The sequence below is a fragment of the Thermobia domestica genome, chromosome 15 (assembly GCF_964235325.1).
Source record: "Thermobia domestica chromosome 15, izTheDome1.hap1.1, whole genome shotgun sequence".
Lineage (NCBI taxonomy): Eukaryota > Metazoa > Arthropoda > Insecta > Zygentoma > Lepismatidae > Thermobia > Thermobia domestica.
The window spans coordinates 88,693,074-88,720,569 of record NC_137468.1 but is presented as its reverse complement, the minus strand read 5'-3'; the positions used below and the strand labels follow the sequence as shown (position 1 = coordinate 88,720,569).

Genomic DNA, 27,496 nt, shown 5'->3' with positions numbered 1-27,496 from the left:
CGGTTTGTTTCACCAACACTAATTAGCATCACACTATTGGGCCTGATAAGATTATGCTAATATCCGTCCGTTCGTTACTTCACATCATAACCCTTAAACGAAAGTGAATTTTATATTTTTTTTCTTTTACCAAAAGACAGCTGAAGCGATTATCTTGGCCGAATTCTTTAATGATGTAAGTCTGTGAGCATCTTCATGGGTAACGTGACTTTAATGGTGGTAATCCATATCGTTATCCATGTCCAATATATGGAAATATACAGAGTGTGGAAAAAGTCCCGGAACGATCCAATATCTTACGAAATATACAGTTAGCAAAACAAAAATAACACGTATTAAGTAGTTTTTTTTTTTTTTAAAAAAAAACCTATCCAATGATACCAAACGCAATCCCACATTTCCACCCATTTAGGGGGTACAACGGTTAACTTTAAAATTTTAAATGGAAAATCTCATTTTTATTACACATTTGCATTCTCCAGAAAAAGTGACAATAATTTGACCAAAAAAAGGGGGGGCGGCAAAACATGATGAAAATGTGGCCTCTCGGTATCGTACTCTGTGGCCATACGGTTAGCATACTGGACTGCGGAATCAGAGTTCATGAGTTCGATTCCCGCGCGGAATAACATTTTTTTGTGATTTTTTTATACCCAAATAATGAATTCATACATTTAAACTTCGATAAAAATAACGTATTTGTCCCTATTTATTTATTTGCAAGAAAATACAAATGGCCGCAATAATTGTTTATTTTTGTAGGTAGTAAATAACCCTATGAACTCTAACCCTATTACTAAGAACCATTTCATAAACCTAGTTTGCAAAACAATTATCGAAATTTGTATCCTATGTAACTTCAAAAAAAAGTACTAATTTAAGTTAAAACGTATGGAATTTATTTGAGGAATAAAAGAAAGCAAGACCGCCTTGCACGGGGATCGAACCCAAAATTTTCCGCAACGCAATACACTAACCGCACGGCCACAGAGCACGGGACTAACAATTCGCATCTTGGTAACATTCTGGTTCGCAGCCTTTTTTGTGTGTTGATTCAAGCGGCATCTGCGAAGACATTAAAATTTTAAATGTGAATCCCTATTTTTTATTGCACATTTGGATTCTCCAGAAAAAACTGACAAAGTTACCCCCCCCCCGTACCCCCGAAGAGGGTGGCGATAGTGGATTGCGTTTGGTATTATTGGATAACTTTTTAAAACTATTTAACACGTGCTATTTTTGTTTGGCTGATCTTTATACTTTGCGAGATATTGGACCATTCCGGGACTTTTTCCGCACCCTGTAGTCTATACTGAGTTAAGAATTTTTAAAGGTTAACATTGACATATTTTTTGAGGTTAACAAGTTTCTTTTTTATTAAACCTTTAAAAAATATTGGTAAGATTAAAACATCACATATTTGAGGTGTATTTCCTCCTTGTATGCCCTTATTCTTTATGTTAGCCATGTTTTTAATGTTATCAATTTCAATTTCTCAGTAAACCAGACAGACAAAAGTGTAACCCAACCAAACCTTGAAAAACCCAGTGGTGACCAACAAACAAAGAACATCAATGGTTTCGTAAATTCACAAGTTTTGGATCCACCACTAGCAACACCTGGACTGTACTAGCAATACCTCCAAATTTTTCCCTCTCACCTTATATCGGATGCTTCCAAACAGCACCGACAACGTTTGAGAGGTGATTCCTGACACCAAGATAAGAAAGTATAGACCAACCTTGGTGCACAAATACTTCCTTTCGGAGTTATAGGCTACCGAAAACATGAAAAAATGGACTTTAAAAGTCCATAGCTCCAAAGGAAGTATTTGTGCACCAAGGTTGGTGCATAGTTGGGTCAAGACTTCACATAGGAACTAATATGTGCACTATCCAAAAATACATGTTTCAGAATCCTGCGGTACTCACGCAATAATTTTTATAGACGGAGTTTGGCTAAGGGCATATAATTTGAAGTACTCACCAACTACCTCTATAAAAGTTGTTGCGGAAGAAGAAGAAATCCGCAATAACTTACAAAAACATTTTGAAAATGTCTATAGCTAATTTCTTTTACTTATTTAAAAAAAAATGAAGAAATAGTTTTACGGGAAAAATAAAAACACATAACGTAAAACGTGGCAGAAAAATCTAGTGTTGCTGCTTCGAAAAAAAAAAAAAAATAAAAACCTTTAGAACTCAGTTGGTTTGAGCTTAGCTTTGCCATTCATACATGATCACCACTGATATAATCATAAATACTCTCAGACCTCCACTACAGTGTCATTTATAGTGGATCATTTTAATTTTAAATTTTATTTACATAACTAACACTTAAGTTAAAGTAGCATGCAAATAAGCTAATTAAACAAACCTCTTGAAATGGTAAAAGCAGGAATTCTTCCGTATTCATGACTTCTTGGAAATTTTGCAAAGCAAATTTGTGTGATCTTCGATGTAATTCTTTGCATGCGTGAGCATCTGCAGAAAGAAATAATAATAATAATTATCTTTCTTTAGTTCAAATCATACATACATGGCAAAATACATAATTAATTAATAGTTCTTTCTTTATATGTAGATGAAAGACTACACGGCACAAATAAACGACATGCATACCAAATCACAGTACAGTGTGAAATAGGACTTTTCACGTGCAATGTCACGCATACTTTAATGCAAGTTAATACGCGGAAATGAAGAGATGAACGAATTCTGTTGGCTACGGGACGACAACTTTCTCGTCTAGAGTTTTATTTATTTATTTATTGATTTATTTTAAAGATTCGGTACGAGACAAGAATTTCACGAATTTCGTGGACAATACTTGTTCACCCAAGTCTGAAATCTCAGACACTGTTCTAGAGTCAGGGGCGTAAATAAGGCTCCCACAGACCCCGCATTAAAGCCATAAGGGGGCCCCAAATCGTGACGTGGGACAGAGAAGGGGTCCCACTCCATGCTGTCTGCGGGAAGGCCCCCAAGCCCTTAGTTACGCCACTGTTTAGAGTTATATAGTTCTGATGGAACTCATGTTTAATATCAAGTACAGCTAAATGCATGGCGTTGTTAAGTTTGAGTTGAGCGTGTTGCTGGCCATCAAAATAAATAATACATAGTTTCTCATTCTAGGTCTGGATGCATAAGGCTCAAGTCTAAATCAGTTTTTTGAAAATCACTCTGTTTCATTATACTTGTATTCTAAACCTGTACTTCTCAATCTGTTCTCTGTGGATCCCCAGATGTTAGGAGTAACCAGCATAAATAAGTTAAGGATCAAAAAGATGACAGGTGTGACGGATTATCATGAAAATAAAGGCATTGAAATGGTGGCAGTGGGTTGGATAATCGTATATTACAAGAAGAAATGAAGATCTATGGACAAAAGCAATTCTTAACTGGATACCAAAAGGCAAACGATTTAGAAAACGTCCTTGTACAGTACAAGGTGGAGTGACTTAGAAACGAACTGCTCAAAATTGATGGTTGTGAGAAGAGTTGGAGAGACGATCCAGCAGTAGATTCACAATGGCTGACTACAATAATGATGATGACTATGGAAACATTTTTTATATAAAGTAGTCAGATAGAATCTTTAGTGTTTTTGATAACTCAGGTTGCAACTGCCTACAACTCCCCCGTTAGAATATTCTAGCCACGTTGGAGAATTTATTTGAAATAAGCTTGCCATCTAATTCAGGAAATCGAACGATTTTCATCAACGAAATGTATTGCCCGTGGGAAGTGTAAACAGTGGAGCGGAATGTAAATATTGACAGAGATGTGGCTATTCTATGTTTGTTTTGAAGGCAGAACAATCATTTGAAATGTGTCTTTGTGCAGTGTTGTTTTTACAAAATGTGTGTTAAACCTAACAATCTATTGGCACAGCAGTAATTTCTACCATTATACTGTATATAACGATTTTGTGTGTGTCAGAGGTTCTCTTCTTTCAATATATTTTCATTATATTATTAACAAACTTATTTGATCTAATCAGTAGTTACAACTATATAGATCTAGAACTTCGTGGAAAAGGTGCAAACAGGTGGAAACAACTAACACTATTGTGAAGTATAAATGGCGAAACGCGTTCATAAACACTTTGTACGAACTCCGGACTCAATATGTTTCCACAAGAAGAAATACTTATAAATGGTGATCTTAACATATTGTCCACTTGACACTCCGAACATGTTATATACATGGTGTTCAAAATCCCATGACGCCGAAATCCCTTAATAGCACATGCAACCATCCAAGCGGCTACATTAGCAGCTTCCTCGTGCAGGTTTGTACAGATGTTGAATGTCTGTCAGGGTTATTGATATACCAGCAATGGAACAGGTCATAAAGTTAATGACCTCTGACTCGGAAGGGCCAGTCAGTCAGACGCGGTAACCCGGGCAGATCCGGTGTGACCTGGATAGACCCATAACCCGAAGTGACTACGACAGACTCAGTACGACCCGGAGACGACGAAACTCAGATATGCATATCGGAAGTAAGTATAGGGCAGCGTTCCCCAACCGGTGTGCCGCGGCACACTAGTGTGCCGCGAATGGGCCGCTGGTGTGCCGCGAGGAAATCGAAACAAATTATTAATTCTATAGGAATGAAATTGCAAGACATAGGAGAAAATGTATATTTGTATGTCACATTACTATGAACCTCTACTACAAATCTACAATTTTAAGCTTCATACTGTGTTACTTTTCTGTACATTTTTAATGTTGGAAAACGCATTTATCATTATCATGACCATTATTGCTTCTTTATTGTTGCAGACTATTTCGTAACTTGAGATTTTAACACATGATTCAATAAATTCAACAAAGCAAATATGCATACAAATTACCTACATTTGTGTTTTAAAAGTATAGGAGATTTGTTTATTTATTCGTTATTTAGTGATCTTCTTTTTTAGTTAAAGGTTAGATACAGTTTTCGAAAGAGAAACTGGATTTTTAAAAACCCAAGTCCTATATTTCATTGCTATTGCTTTCTATTTTAAAATTAGAATGAAAAATAAGCATAATGATTTACCACGGTGGAAAATCAGTGATCGAGCTTTCTTCTCTGTAAGATCAGTAATTACATAAAAATACCACGGTATTTTATATTTACAAATAATAATAGTAATTATATATATGGGTGTGCCGCGAGAATTCAAGTTACACCTATATAGTGTGCCGCAAGTTGAAAAAGGTTGGGAAACGCTGGTATAGGGCTATTAATATAATTCTAAGAAACACGATTCTCTCTCTCTCTCTCTCTCTCTCTCTCTCTCTCTCTCTCTCTCTCTCTCTCTCTCTCTCTCTCTCTCTCTGTCCGTCTTCTCACTAAATCTATAATTTTGTTTCGCGCTTGTTGTTTGCGTCTCTGTGTGAAAGCACTGCACTGAAACATAACTACAAGATTTAAGTATAAACGCACGAGAATCACAGAAATGTTTAGAGAGCTGCCACAACGGGAATCAAACAAATGAATGCTCGAGCTCGAGTAATGATCATCATTAATCAACCATAAAATTTAGCAGTAAAACTGTACAGCATATGCTTCGGTTGGTTCCGAGTCACTCGGTATGTACGAGTCACTGGGTCTGTCTGAGTTACTGATTCTGAAAAGTAAAACCCAGACCAAGATAAAATTCATAAGCCAAGTACCTTATAACAGTTCCATCATTGGAGTAGATATTGATACCACATTCAGTGTAGATATTGATGTAGCTGGGCGATTATCAATGCCCGAGCCTGGATGTTAGTAAGGTCCCAACCCGCGCATGTTGAACAGGACTAGGTCCGAAGACTTAGTGGGCCAGGGTAGAATGCTTATATGAAAGACAGTATGTTAGGTTGTCCTGGCAGAACGCAAACGAGCGTTATTCTGCTAGGAGACAAGGTTTCATAAAGTGTTCAGATGAAGTCCGAGAAGAGATCTAGTGACGTCACGAATGCACGACGCATTAACCCCACACTACCGAATGTAGACCAGATGTGAGCGTGATGTGTTGGTATTTACCCCATACCAGCATGCCAGGTGTGAGTTTCCGATTAATTCAGATTGCACTACTTCTATTCCTTTACCTTTGCCTATATCCGTCATTTACAACTGGCCGATGTATGACGTAGGAGCGCGGTTTTACAATACAAGGAAATTAGAAAGAAGCACAACAAGGAAAAGAGGAGAGGGGATGAGATAGGACAGAAGTGTTGGCAGCGTTCGCGTAGTCATGGTCAACGAATAAAACAATCGACTACGCTATCGATATTCTTGTTTGCCTGTCACCACTGTCTTTAATTGACATCACGTTATCTACCAGTTTCTTCTCTCTCACTGACGTCACAGTATTCAGTTGAAAATGACTTGCCTATCACATTTTCGACCGTTGTTCAAAGAATGGAGATTTCCATTGATATTGATTTTTTTTTTTAATAACACGATATCTTCAGACGGAAAGTTCAAAAGATGTTTAAACCAGGGTTGGCTGATTTAAACCAAGGTGGTTTAAACCATGGTTTAAACCAGCTGGTTATTTCAAAGAAAGAAAAAAAAACTGGTTTAAACCAAAAAAAAAAGAAAGAAAGAAAAATGATTTAAATCGTGTGAACTCCATGGTGACGTCTCCACACATCAAACTATTTGCATTACGTTTATCTACTTTTACGTTTTTCACCTTTTAATCAAGAGATCCCGTGCTCAATTCTCGGTCGAACTACAACCCATCTTTCAAGTGTAAACCAAGTAGCGATTCGAGGTGTCCCTTTAAGCGAAAGTCTTCTCCGTGATAACCTTGGTATTTCATAAGGATGTTAAGCCTAAACATACGAAACGAAACCAAATTATATATTTCCACTTGCATGAATGCCTGTTTTATAAAGAAGCCAAGGTTGCTTAAATATATTGATAGAAATTGACAAATTTTATCAACTGCCTACGTAGCTTCCAACATCAGCTTGGATGAGACTTTGTTTTGATTTTATTGAATGATACCTACATACCAAATTTGTAATTTAATACCTCAGTTTTAGCGTAGTGATTATGATACGTTGACCTTAAAATTTTACATACAAATACATTTAAAGTAATAACATTAGCCATTGGGAAAATCTAAGGCGGGAGTTTCCCGATTTATATGTAATTCTGTATAATGTTTTTACTTGTGTAACTGTTTATCTTTTTGTCCTTCTGAAATGACTCTTGACAATTATATTAACAACTAGTCCTATGTAAAGATCAGTACAATGTATTTTTATCAGGAGTCCGTGACTGAGTGAATCGGCAATCGCATTTGTGACCAATTAGTCCCGGTTTCGTGTCCAAATGGACAATTTCTCTTGAATGTAAGCCGAGAAGCGGTTGGGATTCCGCTTTAAGCTTATGTGACCCCTTCCAGCATAACCTTATTGTTGCATAATAACACCAAGTTGATACAAACTAATTTCTGGCCATGTCTAATATAAATACAGAGAGTAAATTATTTAAACCAAAAAAAAAAAAAAAAACCTGATTTAAACCATAAAAACCGGGTTTTAACAAAAACAAACTGTTTTTTCTTGTTTAATAAAAACCATGTTTTTTGCCAACCCTGGTTTAAACTAGGATAGCACAGAAAAGCTATACTACACTATAACAGGATACAGACAGTAATAACTACTAACGTCGAATAGTAAAACATCGAGGAGACGGAAAATACCTAATACTGGTCAGCGCACAGAGCGTGTCGTACTCATCCCCCTTTATTGTTTATTGATATTTAAAAAAAAGGTGAAACATAGCTCCTTAATCTCCAACTTCCCATGTAATCTTTTAACTATATTTTTTCTGTGTCTATTCTAATATGCATAATAGATGCATTTCGTTGATTATTTATCATTGTCTTTCTTATGATAGGAACCTGCATTAAGAACTTTGTATGAAAAATAGCTCTATATGGATATGAAAAAGAGAAAAAGAAATAAAGACAGGTGTTTCAAAAACCGAAAGAAAAAACGGAAAATTTAAAAAACAGATTCCTTGAAAAAAAATGAAATAAAATTCTTTTTAGTTTAAAATCCCACAGATATGCCCTTCAAGTGAAATGATGATTAATGAAAGTGATCAGGATGCAAGCATATTTATATAACCACCACCATTTCTCTCCTTATAAAACCATGAGTGAAAAAATCATTTTATTTTTAGTCAGTAAAGCCTTCAATATTATGTACTTTATGGCAGTGCTACTCAACCGGGGGTGCGCGTACCCCTGGATACGTAATCCTAAAATAAGCATATTTTCAATATTTATTGAATGATCATAGTTGAAGAAAATTTTGAAATTTCTCATTTTAGTTTTTCTTTTCGGATGTGCAGTTTATCCTCTGTAAATAGTCTTTAATTGGCACACTGATTGTCCTTTTACTGGGTCTTTGTTTGTCCCCTTACTAATTAACAGAACATCAGTACAATAAGTTTATTAAGTTTAATAAGTTCATTTCGATTTACATCATACACACACACATATTATATATATATATATATATATACTAGCAGCGTTCACCCCGCTTCGCTGCGGTCACCCCGGAACGCAATAAACGTTGTTACTTAGATAATTTTTACTTTTTCGCTTTCAAGTGATATGATAAAAACCATAGAAGATTGCAGTAAATGTTAACATTATATCGCCTGTCATTTATGTTAACCCGCCCCGCTTCGCTGCGGTCACCCCGGAACGCAATAAACTTTGTTACTTAGATAATTTTTACTTTTTCGCTTTCAAGTGATATGATAAAAACCATAGTAGATTGCAGTAAATGTTAACATTATATCGCCTGTCATTTATGTTAACCCGCCGAGTGACACGGTCATGCGGGTTGCATATAAATACGTTTATTTTTACCTATGATGAACTAACAAAGGATTTGTACGTTATGGACACTTGAATGGTCAATTATCTCAAGACACTGGTAATTAAAAATTAAAGTGATATGATAAAAACCATCTAGGGTCCAAATCCTAATAACCCCCCAAAAATGAAAGAAATTGGTTCAGCCGTATTAGCGTGATGAGGGAACAAAGGATTTGTGCGTTCTCTTATATATATATATATATATATATATATATATATATATATATATATATATATATATATATATATATATATATTATGTATATTATAGAAGTGGGATTAAAACCAGGTAACCCCATTGTGTGCCAACATCGGATTTTTCTAGCAGCATTTAAGTGGATCTTGCTTGGAGCGATGACTTCAACATGATATATTTTAATTTAATAATAATTTCCCGTCCAATAATAGATCGCTAGGAAAAAACTGAACACGATAAATTAAGATTTAAGAGATATGATAAATAAATAGTTTTTAGTTTAATGTCCGATGATCATGCTCCGAGACTAAGGCCTGCTGCACACTATGAGATAAATCCTAGGAAATATCGTAGGACTTATCTTAGGACAAACGTTACGACATATCCCATAAGAAATCCTATCCTTTTGTGACATACACGTGAAGATTTTTCCTGTTTCACATCCTCCGACAAGATACCAGGTCTCACAACGGATACTCAGGCAGCAATGTTTCCCAGTGCCTTCTGCTTTACATGTCTGTTGTGATAGAGCGTTCACTTTATATTATATAAAAATGTATTCTCCTCGTATGTACTAATAATTGCGCAAACACCATCTTTGCTGGCAGGAAGGAAACAAATTTGTTTCCACTTTCTCTCACCTGATGTCGCTTATATCAAAATTTTACGAATTTTCTTTCCGAAATAGAGCGTGCTTTAAACAAGAGAAATCTCATAGGATCGTTCAGAACATAGGAAATGACATGCGATCTGATGCCATACACATTGAGATTTTGATTCTAGGAAAAATCGTAAGGTACTTCCTAGGATTTATCTCAGTGTATAGCGAGCCTAAGAGGGACTGTGATGATGATGATAACTAAATAATTGTGGAATGAAGAAAATAGGAGGCAGAGAAATTATATACACAATATTTTCCTTCCATATAGTCAATCTGAGATAAGCTGGGGTCGAACCAAAACTAGAACTCAATACAGTAATATGAGTAAATAAAAATCTAATGATGTAAATCAGAATTATGAAAGGAAGAACAACAAAATATGTAGCCTCGACAGTGTGTAATATTGAAATTCGAGAGTGTATTTAGCAAGATTAGCTCCTTCATGCATTTAATTGAGATTCTAATATAAACCAAATTAGTTAATAATTTGATTTTTTTTTTCTTCAGAGCTGCACACCTTGAAAGCAGTCCTAGACAGGGGGAAAAAAATGAAAAATGACAGTGGCATATGAAGTTTAATGCTTCTGTTTACGGTACATTTAGCATCCAGCGACCACTTTTCGCGTATCAGTGAACACACACAGGCAGCTAAACGCTCTTCTCTTTTAACCTACAGATAAATATAAAATGACGCCAGGGCAATGATCTGTAGTACGCCGGAGCCTCCTACATAGCTAGCGACCCTAAAAGGCAAACGTTAAACAGTAATGATGTGGAAAGTTATTGACTTTTTTTCTTTTAATAAAAGAAAAAAAAAATACATAGCTGTCATTTAAAATCTCACTTTCATGTTGTTTCATCTAGTTTTACACCAGGAAGGTATCGCGTCATTCAATAAGCGAGATTAACTTTTGTGGAATGGTTAATTATACTCTTACAAGTGCTATAAATAAAAATATTTGTTATTGATTGCTGTGACTATCGAAGAGAACTTTTACATTTCTTGAGTGAAAACTTGTTTGAATTCTTCCTAGTTGAAATTCGAGAAGAAAGTTTGTGTGTCAACCTATAAACATACATTTAAAACACACACACGCAATCATCGTAAAGTTTATTTTGCCTTAACCTTAGCTTGATTTAAACTTACACTTACAAGGTGTCTCGCAAATCTCTAAACCAGTGCTTTGCAAGCTTTGCTTTATGACCACAACCTATTAGAATACACAAGTTTACACGACACCACGGGCCCTCCCATAGAAATTGTTGTTAGAAGGATCAAAAGTCGAAATATTAGAGCGGATCTGAACAGGCTGGAAACCTCGTGAATGTGTCCCTGACGCAGATAAAATACAAATGTATTATTTAAAATTATTACGAAGTTTTGAGGGGGTTCGGACTTGGTGGAAGCCCCCGGTGGGTGTGGACCTATACGACACCCATTCACTAGTTTTTTCTTTACGTATTAAACATTCCAATATAGGACAGAGACCCTTCACGATACAGCGCGTGAAACTAATTTTTAAATAGTCTATATAGTTTGCCCCTTATATAGTCTGAATTTAGTGTTTTTAATGTTGTTAGAACAAAGACATCTAGTGGTATCATTGAATGTTACTCGCACAAAATTGAAGAAGTGAACATGTCGATCATGCAGCTAATCCACTGAACGGAAATTAATAAGGATATTTAATATTTTTTAAATAACAAGTTGTTCATTCGTTTAAAATTCTGAGGGCCTTATGCAAAGTCGTTTTGACGTATGATTAGCGTTATACTAAAGGCCTGACTACTGCAGGAAACATATATTAGTCGTATTCTTTAGTATGGCACTAATCACACGTCACAACAACTCTGCATAAGGCTCTGAATTTCTAACGAAAATAATATCCCGCGACACACAAGTTTGAAAACTTGGCTGTAACTATCAACCTTAAATTAATCCATTAGTCATTAATTTTCATTTCTGCCTTTTAGAAGTTCCTCCTGTTTTATAATGAAATCGAATAATTTGTATACAATCTGCTTAATGCACGGTAGAAGTTCACTGAATTGTCAATTAGGCTATTGGTAATTTCCATGCATATATTGCTATCCACAATGGAACCACAATGGAACATTTAAAACAACTATTAAGTTATGAGGTTCTTTATTAAGCGCAAAGAGATTACGCTACTTATAACATCTAAACTACAATAACTTTGAAAGCCGTTGGATACACTGCAGCAGTGACATTCTCCGTTCCCCTGTCCTGTCAGATCGTGCTCGCCCAGTAACTGAGGTAAACATAGCACCAGCACCCGCAGCCAAAAACAGCATTGCTATCCTGTTCAGGTAATACAAACTTGGTGGAAACACAACAAAACACAAATGTGGCGACAAAAGACTTCAGATTTCCAACTGTGGAACCAGCATGGAACGCCAACCCATGAAAATCTTAAACTAACGATTCGAGGGTACAGGTTTTGTGTATGATTTACCGCGAAGCGAACGACCACAAAGTGTACAAAATGAAGGAAACGCTGAACTTGTTACTCAGAGTTGTATACCTAGCCCGCAGAAGAATACCAGAAGAAGAATGACCCGGGAACAATACGTACATCTTTAAGAAACATATTAAAGGATTTGAAGATGTAACATTACCAGCCAAAGCATCTGCGCACGTTGCACGAATGTGGTCCGGACAGGCGTGTTCAGTTCTGTGAGTGGTTTCTCATTCGGAACAAAGCTGACAGAGATTTCTGGAAATGAATTTTGTGGACAGATAAGACCTCAATCAAGATGAAAAGTCGTGTAATTACACACAATTGTGTTTATTGGAGTAATACCAATCAACGTGAAATTGCGACAGAAGAGTTAAACATCCCTGGTGTCACTGTTCGGAGTAGTACCGTCGTAGGACCACTCTTTTCTTAAAGGAATTGTTACCAGTGACGCATACCTTCACATGCTGCAGGGAGTTCATTCCAGTACTTGAAACTAACTCTTGTAACGAAAACATTCAGTTTACAGCAACACGGTGGCAACACGATAAAGCATTGCCTCACTTTGGTGTTGTTATGAGGAATTTCTTAGACGAACATTTAGAGCAATGGACTGGTGGTCGTGGTACGACAGATTGAACTGTTCAGTGTCCTCACACCCCGCGACTTCTGCATGTGTGGTATTGTCAGAGACGAGATGTTTCTCGGGAAACTGCTGGATTTGCATCACTTGAAACAGATAATCGAACAATCATTAGAAAGATTGGGTGCCAATCACGGGCGCCGATCCAGGGGTCCGTCCCCCCAAAGTTCATGTGGGCCCCCATGTATTTTTTATTGTTATATGTATTATTTTATGAATGGCCCCCTCCAAAGTTAATGAAATCGGCACTCTTGATGCCAATCCCCGGTTTTGTCATGATATTTCCAAATCAGTGCTGAATATTATATATATATACCCTATACCAAAAAAGAATGAACCCATTGATTATGGTTGTTTTGATGGATTGTTTACCCCGTACGTCAGGGAGACCACAAACAATCAAGAAATATCTTATGAACCACCATCAGTTTTCGCCAGGACAAAGAGACTAAAACGTCAGAAATCAAATTTGTTGGTGGAGATAATATTCAAATCGGAAATTGTAGAAGTAAAGTGTTTCTGGTTTTAATGTTGATCGCTCTAGAGCAAAAATGGTGATAGACAAGGGCGCCGATTTCCTTGTAAATTGGCGGGGGGGGGGGGGGGCATTCAGGTGCAGAAGGCATATATGAGGATTTTAAGACAAATTGCATTCATAATAAGGAAATGAATAATAATAAGGGAATTAAAGTCCAGAGGGTTTAATGTAGTTGGTTTCCCGCGCTTGGACCTGTTCGTCATTGGGGGAAAGAGGGTAGCCAATCACCACCAACCGTCTACTGCGCTCAGCGAGCCACGAGTAACCAAGCTGGCCACTCCCCATAAACGTCACTACAACTTTTCGCGGGAAGCGAATGACGTTATACCTTGCGTACTATAAAACAAGAAAAACTACATTAAAATGAAAGATAAGGAAAAGTGGAAAGGCGCGTCAAACCAATCCGGAGACTGTTGACAAAAGAAAAAGAACAAAGTATTAAGAAGTGACTTAATTGTTTTTTTTTTTTTTTTTTGTTGTTTGTTTTGTTTTGTGTTGTTTTTTTCCCTTTCGCTTTGAATAGTACAACAATCAAAGCAAAGCATCACCGTCTCACGATCCCGGATGAAACAAAGTGTGTCATTTACGGGATCAGGTTGCAGTAACTTCCCTGGGTATGAAATACATATAAAATTTAATTCAGTATTATACTGGGTGTCCAATATACAATGCAACCCGGAGTTTGGGATAGTTGAACTTTTGAACCGGAAGCGGTACACAAATAATGGTTATACCAAAATGAAGCCTTGTTCATGCACATAATTTTAAATTGGGAAGCAACGATTAAAGTGCACGAGGAACCACACAGTATTGCCAGATGTAACCGAAGGTGTAAATCATTTTTTTTTTTACAAATCACGTAAATTGACTCACGTATGGATGTTCTGTCGTAAAGTTTGTTTGTGTAATTGGAGTAGCTTGGAAACTACGGAACAGAAATAAGAATTTTTCATTTCCATCGATAACCAATCGGAATAGGCTGTAAGGGGTAACTAATGAAATCATAGTTTTCATAAAATAACACTCTGAACTGGCAACATTGCTGATGTTTCAGTGCATCAAAAGGTGTGTTAAGCATCTGTCTACATTATGCAGTTACTGAAAACAATGAAAAATAAACTTTAAAATTATCGTTATAAAAGCCGGCAACTCTCTATTAATCACTAAGTGAATTGTCAGTTCTACAGCAGATGCTGGAAGTGTCTCCCGTTTTGATTCATGCACAGGTTGACACGTTTCACCATGTTGGCAGCATCTTTACGAAGAGTAGAAGTGTGAATGTTCTTAGTGCCGGCTTGAATGTTTGTTTGGAGGTCTTGTATAGTTCGAGGATTGTTCTTGTATACTTCTTTCTTTAACAAGCCCCATAGAAATGAATAGCAGTGTTGCCGAAGCATATAAGTAAAAGTTTTAACATGATAATTTCAAAGTTTGTTTTTCATTGTTTTCAGGAATTGCATAATATAGGCAGATCCTTAACACACCTTTTGATGCACCAAAACATCAGCAATCTTCGCCAATTCAGAATGTTAATTTATGAAAACTACGATTTCCCTAGTTACCCCTCACAGAGACCTCGTCCGATTGGTTATCGGTGAAAATGAAAAATTCTTATTTCCGCTCCATTGTTTCCAAGCCACTCCAACTATACAAACTGAAAATTGATGACAGAACATCCATACGTATGAGTTATGAGTTAATTTACGTGATTTGTAAAAAACACACTTTCGGTCACATCTAGCAACACTGTGTTGTTCCTAGTGTACTTCAATCGTTGTTTCCTAGTTTAAAATTATATACATGAACAAGGCTTCAGTTTGGTATAACCATTATTTGTGTATCGCTTCATGTTCCCAAAAGTTCTACTATCCCAAACTCAGAGTTGCATTTTATATTGGACACCCTGTAGTATTATACTACTGAAGAAATGTGAAATTAATTATTTCTGTGAAGAGTATTGTTCTACTATTCAAGGAACACTTAAAATGACACTACTGCTATCAAGGCATGTTAAAAATCACCCAAATCATCGTAAGTACGAAGCATTAGTAGGTCATTTCTGTAAAAACGTTAAATTAAAATTCCTCCTCTATGGCCTCCTGTCAATATAATCGTTTCGTCTCAATAACTACTATCTTTAATATAATCGCCCAACTGCAATCGTTTCTTTCCCTCTTTTAGCTTCTGCTAAAAGCTTCATTTCTAGTTTGATATTGTTTTGAAAAATGCTAAGCAATAAGAATCTCCAGTGTTGCTCTTCTATTTCAAGCTTCCCAAATATTGCTAAAACTTGATTGGAGTTTCATTTCGCGAAGCTACCCGAAATATTTTCCTCTTCATGTTCGTACAAATTTAGAGCCCTCTGTTTTCATCACACGTTCATAATATACACATGTTTTATTTTTAAATTTTATTTATTTACTAACAGATGTAACAACTGGGCATAAATAATACTTTAGAGTAATAGAAGAAAGCTACGGATAAAAACTAAAACTTTCCTCCGGGCCGGATTTGAACCAGCGACCTATGGATTTCTTTGTTTTCTCTCTACAGTCCACCGCTCTACCAACTGAGCTACCAGAGGAATGTATCAAGAAAATATGAATAGCTCTAAAATACGCTGAGATTTGTGTTCTTATGCAAGAATTCTTGTGTTGCGTAGCTGAGTAAGAGAGATTATCATCGAACACTTTTCCTTTGCATTTTTTTTTTTTTTTATTTCAAGTTATTCTTTGTTGCAAATGATTTTGCTTCTTGGCCTTGTAAGAAGTTTGAACGTTATATCGCAGAAATATTACTTGACGTGTCCAACTTCAGATTGTTAGAAAATCTAGAGCAGTGGTTTTCTCAGGGGCGTCATTTAGGGGGGGCAGGGAGGGGCATTTGCCCCCCCCTGAGTTTGAGATGTATATAGATGTTATCAATAGAATAGTACTAAATCAGTGAGAAACGCGAAATTTTACTAATATCAAGGGGTCTTGCCTCCCCCAAGCAAAATCTGAAATGACGCTCCTGGGTTTTCTATCTTCTAATGCTTGCGGACCGGTAAATGGCGCAAATATGATTGGGACGGAAAAATCTAAACCATCTCATTCCTAGAGATAGTAAGCAAAAAATACGCAATTTCGACTGAACGGCCGCTGAAAACTACAGTTCTAGAGCTACTGGGACAAATGGCCGGTGGTCCGACAACACACATCAGAGAACGACGTGACACAATCTCTATTGTCCGCTTGAATCTGGAATAGTTTACGTGATGTTCATCTTTACTTGCTTAACAACAATTACAGGGAAGCGTGAATTTCGATCACCTGGACCTTATTTTGCAATAATTACTAACTTAAATAAACTTTTGATACAACAGAAAGCGCGTCAGACGTTCCGAGAAGTGGCAGACCAAATCACTTAACGACAGAAGACATTGGTCCTCATAGAAGGCAAAATTTGTACGACAGTCGAGGCAACTGAGCATTGCAGTTGGTTATCACCAGTGTCGTAGCCAGACTGTTGACAAAGGGTATTCAAGCTCCCAAGCCGATATCTATTTAGGACATGCATGGTATTTGTATGAATATCTGTATATAATAAATGTTTATTTTTTAATAGTCCATTTGCTCAAAGGGAGAGGTAGGACACAGAATCTCTTTCCTTTCATACGCCACTTGTCACAATAAAATAAAAGTAGGAATTTAAAAAATAAAACTTTCCTCCGGGCCGGATTTGAACCAGCGACCTATGGATTTCTTAATTTTCTGTCTACAGTCCACCGCTCTACCAACTGAGCTACCAGAGGAACGTATTAAGAATATATGTATAGCTATAAAATATGTTGAGATTTGTGTTGTAGTGCAAGAATTCTTGTGTTGCTTAGCTGAGTAAGGGAGATTATCTTCAAACACTTTCCCTTTCCATTTTCTTTCTTTTTTTTTCTTTCTTTTTTTAACTTATTTTCTGTTACTAATAATTTTGCTTCTTGGCGTTGTAAGAAATGTGAACGTTATATCGCAAAAATATTACTTAACGTGTCCAACTTTCGATAGTGGAAACTGTAGAGCAGTATTTTTCAATCTTTCAATGCTCGCGGATCGACAAATGTGCGAGTATGGCTGTGACAGGAAAAATCTAAAACACCTCACTGGCAGTATGCAAAAATACGCAATGTCGGCGACCGGTGACAGAAAACTACAGTTCAGAAGAGTGTAAGTAATGTGCGGTTAACCGACAAAACACATTAGTGAATGACGTGACGAAATTTCAACTGTCTATTTAAATCTGGAATAGTTTACGTGATGCTCAGCTTTAATCGCTTAACAACAGTTATAGGGAAGCAAAAGGCAGATAGCACGTGAATTTCGACCACCTGGACCTTTTTTTGGTAATAATTACAAACTCGAATAAACGTTTGATACAAAAGAAAGCGTGTCAGACGTGCCGTGAAGTGACAGACCAAATCACGTGACTACAGAAGGAAAAGTCGGATACCTTGAAGAAATGAAAATTCGTAAAATTTTAGCAATATTTGGGAATGTTGAAAGAGGACAACAACACTGGAGACTCCAATTGCTTAACATTTTAACACATCTGCACTATTAATTACATTGGTCCTCATGAAACCAAAATCTCTACGACAGTCGATGCGAATGTATATAAAGTATTACTAGGAGAATCGAGGGCAATGCAATTGCATATAGAGTCGAGGCTACTGAACATATCAAGGTGGTCACAACCAGATGACATAGCTAGAATTTTGACAAAGGATATTTAAGCTCCCGAGAGAGAGACAGAGAGAGAGAGAGAGATCATACGCAGTATTTGTATGCACATCTTAATACAATAAACGTGTTTTCTCCTAATACCTTGCTCAAGAGGGCAGAAACTCTCAAACTCCTCCCTTGCATACGCCACTGATCACCACGGGGAAATATCAGAGAGTTACACCTTCACCCACATCATTCTCGACTTTTTAACAATTTAAGCAAGAATAATTCGATAGATATGTTCAATTCACTGAAACATGACTGAATAACCTTCAAAATAATTTGCATTGAAAGAACGAGTATTATGGACTAGCAGGCCTGAAACCAGACACAGGTTTGGGGGGAGGGGCATGTATAAATTAGGGAACAAGTCATTAAAAATTATCTTATGAATATCTATTTTTTGTGTTGATGATAGTATTTTGTATTGAGGTCTGAAGGAGCCACGAAAATTTTAGGGGGGGGGGGCAGGCCCTCCTAGTCACCTCTAGTTGCAGGCCTGCGGACTGGTGAAGTATGTTGCATGTGTCATCACATTCTCCAAACAAGAGATTATTTTTATTGAAGATATGAAATACCTGAATGTGGATAACTGCGTTTCAGGTATAATGATGGTGAGTAGTTTGTATTTGTAAGCGTCCCTCAGAACTTTAATAGTTTTAGGTCGATCCTCATACTATTCAACGAATACTGTTGAACCATTTTTCAACGAATGGTGTTTCACATGCTCTCTAATAGCCTTATGTTTAAACATGTTAAGCAATCGGAGTCTCCAGTGTTGCTGTTGTCTCTTTCAATCTTCTCAAGTATTGCTAAAACTTCATCGGATTTTCATTTCTCGAAGGTATTCGATATATTTTCCTCTTCGTGTAACCTTCAATTTTTATCGTCCTGTCATAATGTCCACGTTTTCTGTGATTTCTTTGTTTATTAACATATTAACAACTGGACATCTCGTATTTCGCAGTAATAAAGATACGGTGAGGATTAAAGAAAAACTTTCCTCCGGGCCGGATTTGAACCAGCGACCTATGGATTTCTTCATTTCCTGTCTACAGTCCACCGCTCTACCAACTGAGCTACCAGAGGAATGTGTGAAGAGAATATCTATAGCTCTAAAATATGTTGAGATTTGTGTTTTTATGCAAGAATTCTCATGTTGCATAGCTGTTCATCACTACTTCATAATTCTTACGTTTTCTGTCTTGCACGTTTTCTTTATTTATTAACATATTAACAACTGAACAGCTCGTATTTTACAGTAATAGAATAACGCTAAGAATAAAAACAAAAAAACTTTCCTCCGGGCCAGATTTGAACCAGCCACCTATGGATTTCTTTGTTTTCTGTCTATAGTTCGCCGCTCTACCAACTGAGCTACCAGAGGAATGTATTAAGAAAGAGTGTAGCTTTGAAATATGTTGAGATTTGTGATGTTATGCAAGAACTCTCATGTTGTATAGCTGAGTAAAAGAGATTATCATCAAACACTTTCCGTTTCATATATATAGGGAGAGAGAGAGAGAGAGAGAGAACATATGTAGCATTTGTGTGCACGTCTTTATATAATAAATGTCTACTTTTCCCTAATACCTTGCTCAAGAGTGTAGAACTCCGAAACTTCTCCCTTGCATATGCCACTGATCATCACGAGGAAATATCAAAGAGTTACACCTTCACGAACACCATTCTCGACTACGTAACAATTTAAGAGGGAATAATTCAATAAATACTTTCAACTCGTTGAAACATGACAATGCATTGAAAGAACGAGTGTTATGGACAGGTAAAATATGTTGCATGTCATCACATTCACCAAACACAAGATTGTTGTTATTGGAGACATGAAATCCCTGAATGTGGATAACTGAGTTTCATGTATGATGATGGTGAGTAGTTTGTGCTTGTAAGCGTCCCTCAGTACTTTAATAGTTTTAGGTCGATCCTCATACTATTAATCGAATACTGTTGAACCATTTTTCAATCAATGGTGTTTCACATGCTCTCTAATAGCCCTATGTTTAAAAATGTTAAGCAATGGGAGTCTCCAGTGTTGTTGTTCTCTCTCAATCTTCCCAAATATTGCTAAAATTTTATCGGGTTTTCATTTCTCGACGGTATCCGACACATTTTCCTCTTCATGTATAAATCTGGAACCTTCGATTTTATCGTTCTGTCATAACATCCACGTTTTCTGTGTTTTATGTTTTCTTTGTTTATTATTATGTTACCAACTTTGCATTTCGTATTTCACAGTAATAGAGTATCGTTAAGAATAATTAAAAAAACTTTCCTCCGGGCCGGATTTGAACCAGCGACCTATGGATTTCTTCATTATATGTCTACAGTCCACCGCTCTACCAACTGAGCTACCAGAGGAAGGTATAAAGGGAATATGTATAGCTCTAAAATATGTTGAGATTTGTGATGTTATGCAAGAACTTTCATGTTGTATAGCTGAGTAAAAGAGATTATCATCAAACACTTTCCGTTTCCATTCTTTTTATTTTCTGTTACCAATGATTTTGCTTCTTGGCGTTGTAAGAAATTTGAATGTTACATCGCAAAAATATTACTTGATGCGCAAAACTTCTGATTGGAAAATCTATAGCAGTGGAGTGCCTTTTAATCTAACAATACTTGTGTACCGGTAAATAGCGCTTAAGGACGGGAGAAAAGTAAAGCACCTCACTTCTAGTGATCGTAAGCGAAAATGTAATTTCATTAATTCATAATTCGTAATTGTGATCTCTTATGATCCTATGTCTTTAGCCAAGCGTAGGAAGAAAATGTTCCCATTATAGTGAGACATGACAAAATTGAGGAAACCGTGGCTTGCAGAATTGAAACGGAAAGTAAGCACAAATATCGAATGGAACAACGATTGTGATATTTAGACCTATGTCCATGAGGATTGGGACCTATGTCTATGAAGTGTGGTGTTATGGTTCGATCCAAGCCGCTGCAGAATTGCCTTTGTGATGAAGAAATACTGTGTGTATGCATGGGTTTTCTCGGTATTCTCCTGTTCCTCTCACTTTTGTCATTTCATACAACTCATTGCCGCTATCTCTCTTAGCCTTGGTGCATAGACATAAAACATTATTTTTTAAAAGCGTTAATGGAGAAGTAGAATTTTAATTAAATTTAATTAACAAATATCTTAAATTTGGGATAAGCCTGTGCGAGATTTCAATGTATGATATCAATCGTTATTTTACTGGCCGATGTATCGATATTTTGATTTCATTATTCCCGATACTTGATATATTTTGATATTATTCAATATTTTTCGATATTGCGATACTTTTCGATATTTTGACCCTTTTTACCATACTATTTCTCAATATTATGAGATATTTCATATTTTTCATTTCCTCATAGAACTTCAGTTATGTTGGATGTTGTCCTATACAGGATCAAATACCGGTAGTTCAATTCATCAGTGATGCTGGTGACTTCTTGGACCTGTTCTGCTTCAAATATTTTCAATTTTTCGGTAGTGTCTGGATTGTGTTTAAGATTGGAAAGGTACTTACAATAAATAGCAGCATATTGTTCAACAGAACAACAAGAATTGTCATTGACTTTCGATACATAATTATTTGTTCGGTTTTCCTCAGTTCTATCAGTCAGATATTCAGATGGTATGTTGCTTAAGGTCACAACCAATTTTTTCTTTATATATATATATATATATATATATATATATATATATATATATATATATATATATATATATATATATATATATACCTTACCTAATGGACATTTCATTACTAGTCATTTTAACAATACCTTACTTTCCTCAGTTTGACATGTAAAACACACACGAGTATCTATCCGTTTTAAACATAAGAATAGGGTGGCAGCATGTATAGGCCATTTCCCATTTGACTGGAATTTCTCACACTGTATAAAGCGTTATGTCACAAAAGGGGGCAGCTTTGAGGATGGGAAATGTGGGACTACATGAAAAAAAAAGTCAAATTGTTAATTCAGATTGAGTTGTATTTCAATCAATGGAAGTCTCAAATATTGTTCTTCTATTTCAATTGTCCAAAATATTGGTAAAACTTTATTGGATTTTCATTTCTTGAAGCTAGCCTACATATGATCTTTTTCATATACAAGTTTGGGACCTTCAAGATGCATCGCTCCCTCTTTCTTTTCTTGTAAGTTTTCTTTATTTATGAACACGTAAGGTAAACACCCCAGTTATCAAGGATGTTATAAAATAGAGGATCTGCCCTTACAACAAAATCTTCAAGCCATACAGTTTCGCCACTCCTACTCTGCCCACTCCAACCAATAAGATCGCAATGTTTTGAGCCAAGAATCATGGCGAAAACGAAAATAGCCAATCAGACAATGGCAGAAACGAGAGTAGCCAATCAGACGTGCCGATGCTAGGCTGTTTTTTGGCTTCACTGATTTAATAGGATGAAGATACGTACGAGCAGATCCTCTATTTTATAGCATCCTTGCCAGTTATGGACACGGATAAATTCGTCGCCAGTAATGGACAGTTCGGCAAAAATGTGTGAAAAATAAGACATTCACTAACGAAGGGATATTTGCATTGTGTTGGAAATTATCTACGTGATATACTGGTTTCACTCAAGATCGTCTGCTAGATCTTCGGACTCTGCAGTTGTGGTGTCGATTGCACGCGCTTGTTTTCACATTGTGTTAAGAAGTTGAATAAGGTCAGAAATCACTTTGCAGCTCTGCTATAGTAACGCTATGAACAAATTGAAAGGTGTGTGTTTTTCTACGCACTAATATTGGTACAGGAAAGGCATGTGCGTGGCAAAAATGTATATTTATAAACTTGAACCGTCAATATTGGAGGTGTCCATGACTAGTACGATAAAGATACTACTGCCAATGTTGGACACCTTCTGTCCATCACTGGTAGAATTGGAAAATGTCTCAATAACAAAAATGTCCACTGTAAAAGTAGTATGAAAACTATATGAACAAAATTGGCTCAAAGAAACTGATAGCTTGTGGTGTTTACCAGTAATAGACAGTGGGTGTGTATTATTGATGTAGCTCAGCAACTTTGGTCCAATTATGGACATTTTCGCACATTCCAATGTGTATAATGGGTGATTCAAAATAACTACTAGAATGTTCTGGCGTTGTTTTCTATGGAACCTTGTACCGTTGGTAGGGCTCCTTAAACAGTTCAAATGTGAATGATATGTTTGGCTTTTCGGCAACTTTGGCTGAACGTAAGGCAACGAAAGGATGTGGGATACGTATTGTCAAGAAGTTGAATAGGACCTATTCGTAAAATAACATCCTGACAGTTGTCCGTTGGGATTGGGAAACAGACATACAGACAAACAACTCAATTAGATATCACAGTTTCGAATTGAGCCATTTATTTCTATGTCTGAGTTCCAGCTGACAAATGCCAGGATGTTATTTTACGAATAGATCCTATACAACTTCTTGCCAATATCCCACACCATTTTCGTTCCTCATGTTGAGTCACAGTTTCCAAAAAGCAGAAATACAATTAAAATGTGAATTCCAGAAGGGGCCCTACCAAGGGCACAAGGCGCTAAAGTAAAACATGTTAAATAAATGTTTGTCTCATGTAGAATAAATGGTATTTCAACGAGCGACTTCAGAATAGCTGTAACAATTATTGAGTCTCAAATTTCACGAAAAAAAAAAACTATTACTATTTAAACCTTGTTCGGATGACTTGCAACCATAGAATGAATCCAACGAGGATTGATCTCTGCTTTATCTTCGGAAGGAATTAAAGTCAGAAAGCTACAACGTGTCAGTCCAAACCGAAGATGTATCTCATATGAATGATGTTGCTCAGCTTGTTCAAGAAATTCCAGCACCTACCCACTACAACATTTTGCCAAATCCAATACAAGCAGATTTGGATGAATCTTTCAATGGGTTGGGACCGTAAGTCCCGCAGCAGATAACGCATCGAATAGTTTGTTCCTATTCTTTGAAGTAATGCCCTTGTCTGCTGAACATTCTTTTGCATTTACAGAAACAACCAAAAATCCAGACGTCAATATGGCAGCTTCCTCGATGACGGAATTTCACACAGGGGACACCTCTTCAGAAATAACATAAGCCAAAAATTCAGAACCAACGGTAGTTGTTTCCTCATCAGTTACATCCCACAATTCATTATGGTGTGATCCTAATGTTCCAACTTCTTTCAATACTGCTCTCTTTTGGTCCGAGGACAAACCGAAGATGTCCAAAAGAAAGAAGGGAAGGGAAGGCAGCTATTACATTTCAACAATACCGGCTGTATAGTGAATCAAAACTTCAAGAAACAGCCAGAATTTAGCAGAAGTTACAGACAAAACGTGTGATGGAGTTGAAAAGAGAAGAAAAGCGACACGCAGAACAAATAAAAATGGAATGTACGAAGCAGAACTCCAAACAGAGGCAAGGGAAAAAAAAACTTAAATAACTTTTCTTTTGCGTTTGTATCGGAAAATGGTACCGTTCGTTACCTTTCAGAATAGCCTTTTGCTTTATTGTTTATTTTTCAATAATAAAAGTGGTACTTATTTTCACCAATTGTTCCCATCACATGCAATTTCTAATGAACATTGGGCTCTTTTCATTTCATTTTCACACAAGTACTGGCTTTGCTTAACGTTTTTCAAGTGCAAAATAAATAAAAATCCTATGCACAAATACTGGATTACGTATTAAATTACATCTCAGTAGGTCAAACGTCAAAATTTGCTGATTTCTCATGTATGTCCATAACCGAGGCATCCACTTTTTTTTTTTTTTTTTTTTAACGTCCATCATGGTTTCAAAAATAGAGTTACAAAAACAACTCAAGTAATACATTTTACTCGTTTTCTATAGCAGTAATGACTACGATTTAATAGGCGAAAGTGTAAACTATGCCTATCACTACGAAACAACAAAATTACTATTGTGCTGCCAAAATGTCTTGAGCCGTGGCAAAAATGCGAACTAAAGCTCACACCCTCACACACCCACGCGTTGAGCCAATAAGGGTTCAGCTGTTGCTAAGCGAGAGGAATTCCTTCAGCCGATAACAGCGCTTGCAACGGAAGACAAGGGATGAAGTCAATATGGTATATCTTTAAAATTTTCTTCCATCTACATATTTTGTCAAGAGTGCTCTTAATAGCGTCTATAACTGGAGTGTTTCCCTTAACAACTGAGCATCTCGTAAGCACAGTAACACGGTAATGCTACGAGCAAAAATAAATAAATAAAATAAAAAATAATAAAACTTTCCTCCGGGCCGGATTTGAATCAGCGACCTATGGATTTCTTCGTTTTCTCTCTACAGTCCACCGCTCTACCAACTGAGCTACCAGAGGAATGTACTTATAGAATGTGTAGAGCTTCAAATCCCTTTCAGCTTTATATTGTTATGCAAGAATTCATGTATTGCATAGCTGAATAAGAGAGATTATCTTGAAACACACTCACTTTTCTTTCTTTTTTTTTTTTTTTTTTTAATTTCAACTTATTTCCAGTTACCGATGCTTTTGTTGCTTCTTGGCTTAAGCAATTTGAATGTTATGTTGCACAAATATTACTTGACCTGTATAATTTTCATCAGTCCCATCATCAGGAATGGGAATTAATACTGTATTCTACTATGATATAATCTTTTGTGCTACAGTAAACACTGATTCAGATGAGGTCGTAGTTTGTACAGAATCATTTTGAAAGAAGACCCAGGTGGTCAAAATTCACGCTTCCTTGTAATTGATGGTAAGCGTGTAAAGCGGAACATCACGCAAACTATTCCAGATTTAAATGGACAGTTGAGATTTTGTTACATCATGCATTGATATGTGCTGTCGGACCACCGTTCCATTAGTCTTTATAGAACTGAAGTTTTAAGCCACTAGTCCGTCGAAGTTATGCATTTTGCTTACTATCCATAGTCGTGAGGTGGTTTAGGATGTTTCCCGTCCCAGTCATGAGCCATTTGCCCATCCGTGAGCACTGAAAGATTATAAACCACTACTCTAGATTTTCCACCAGTCGGAAGTTGGGCACAACAAATATATTTCTGCAATATAACATTCAGACTTCTTACAACGCGAAGAAGCAGAATCATTGGCAACAGAGAATAAATTGAAATTTAAAAAAAATGAAATAATGAAAAAGGAAAGTGTTTGACGTTAATGCCTCTTACTCAGCTACGAAGCAGGAGAATTTTTCCATAAAATTTTTCCATAATAAAGTAGCTTAGTTGGTAGAGCGGTGAAATATAGACAGAAAACAAAGAAATCCATAGGTCGCTGGTTCAAATCCGGCCAGGGGGAAAGTTTTGTTTTTATTCTTAGCGTTACTCTATTACTGTAAAATACGAGCTGTCCAGTTGTTAATATGTTAATAAATAAAGAAAACGTACAAGACAGAAAACGTGAGAATTATGAAAGAGTGATGAAAACAACTATGCAACATGAGAATTCTTGCATAACAACACAAATCAACATATTTCAAAGCTATACAAATTCTCTTCACACATTCCTCTGGTAGCTCAGTTGGTAGAGCGGTGGACTGTAGACAGAAAACGGAGAAATCCATAGGTCGCTGGTTCAAATCCGGCCCGGAGGAAAGTTTTTTTTTTTAAATTCTCACCGTTACTTTATTACTGCGAAATACGAGATGCCCAGTTGTTAATATGTTAATAAACAAACAAAACATACCACACAGAAAGCGTGGACATTATGACAGGACGATAAAAATTGAAGGTTACAAATTTATACATGAAGAGGAAAATATATCGGATAGTTTCGAGAAATGAAAATCCGATAAAGGTTTAGCAATACTTAAGAAGATAAAAGAGACAACAACAACAACACTGGAGACTCCCATTGCTTAACATGTTTAAACATAGGGCTATTAGAGAGCATGTAAAACACCATTCGTTCAACAGTATTCGTTGAATAGTATCAGGATCGACCTAAAACTATTGAAGTACTGAGGGGCGCTTACAAATACAAACTACTCACCATCATTATACCCAAGGTGACCAGACGTCCCGTTTTAGCCGGGACAGTCCCTTATTTTCAACCGTTGTCACGTTTTTTTCTGATTCTCAAACGGGACACCTAAATGTCCCGTTTTTAAGGAAACATGACCCAGGTGTCCCGTAATTATTATTCAAAATATAAATGGTCAATGCTAATTCTACACTCTTTCGTACCAACACGCATTGGGAAGGTTCAGCCGTGCCTAGAACTTCTGAATATTCAAATGAGAATTGAATGTTCTGTGGTTCAAGTGGGAATTCAGTGGGAATTCTGAGTGTTGAAGTAGTTAAAAGT

General features: G+C 36.5%; 1 protein-coding gene and 6 non-coding genes across 8 annotated transcripts in view; 1 reads left to right on the top strand and 6 right to left on the bottom strand.

The window, feature by feature from the left end:
* The window catches only part of LOC145671130 (kelch-like protein 17), a 291,534-nt gene that overhangs the window by 78,882 nt on the left and 185,156 nt on the right, over positions 1-27,496 (bottom strand). For both annotated transcript variants that reach the window (XM_081739927.1, XM_081739928.1), the window contains exon 6: positions 2,377-2,483. In XM_081739927.1, the coding sequence (XP_081596053.1) occupies positions 2,377-2,483 (107 nt within the window). The remainder of the gene's footprint in view (positions 1-2,376; positions 2,484-27,496) is intronic.
* Positions 15,904-15,991, bottom strand: TRNAY-GUA (transfer RNA tyrosine (anticodon GUA)). The gene is given in 2 exon segments: positions 15,904-15,939; positions 15,955-15,991. It is a non-coding gene; the product is annotated as a tRNA-Tyr (tRNA).
* Positions 17,113-17,200, bottom strand: TRNAY-GUA (transfer RNA tyrosine (anticodon GUA)). The gene is given in 2 exon segments: positions 17,113-17,148; positions 17,164-17,200. It is a non-coding gene; the product is annotated as a tRNA-Tyr (tRNA).
* TRNAY-GUA (transfer RNA tyrosine (anticodon GUA)) lies at positions 19,166-19,253 on the bottom strand. The gene is given in 2 exon segments: positions 19,166-19,201; positions 19,217-19,253. It is a non-coding gene; the product is annotated as a tRNA-Tyr (tRNA).
* TRNAY-GUA (transfer RNA tyrosine (anticodon GUA)) lies at positions 20,456-20,543 on the bottom strand. The gene is given in 2 exon segments: positions 20,456-20,491; positions 20,507-20,543. It is a non-coding gene; the product is annotated as a tRNA-Tyr (tRNA).
* On the bottom strand, positions 25,441-25,528 carry TRNAY-GUA (transfer RNA tyrosine (anticodon GUA)). The gene is given in 2 exon segments: positions 25,441-25,476; positions 25,492-25,528. It is a non-coding gene; the product is annotated as a tRNA-Tyr (tRNA).
* On the top strand, positions 26,696-26,783 carry TRNAY-GUA (transfer RNA tyrosine (anticodon GUA)). Its single transcript is given in 2 exon segments — positions 26,696-26,732; positions 26,748-26,783. It is a non-coding gene; the product is annotated as a tRNA-Tyr (tRNA).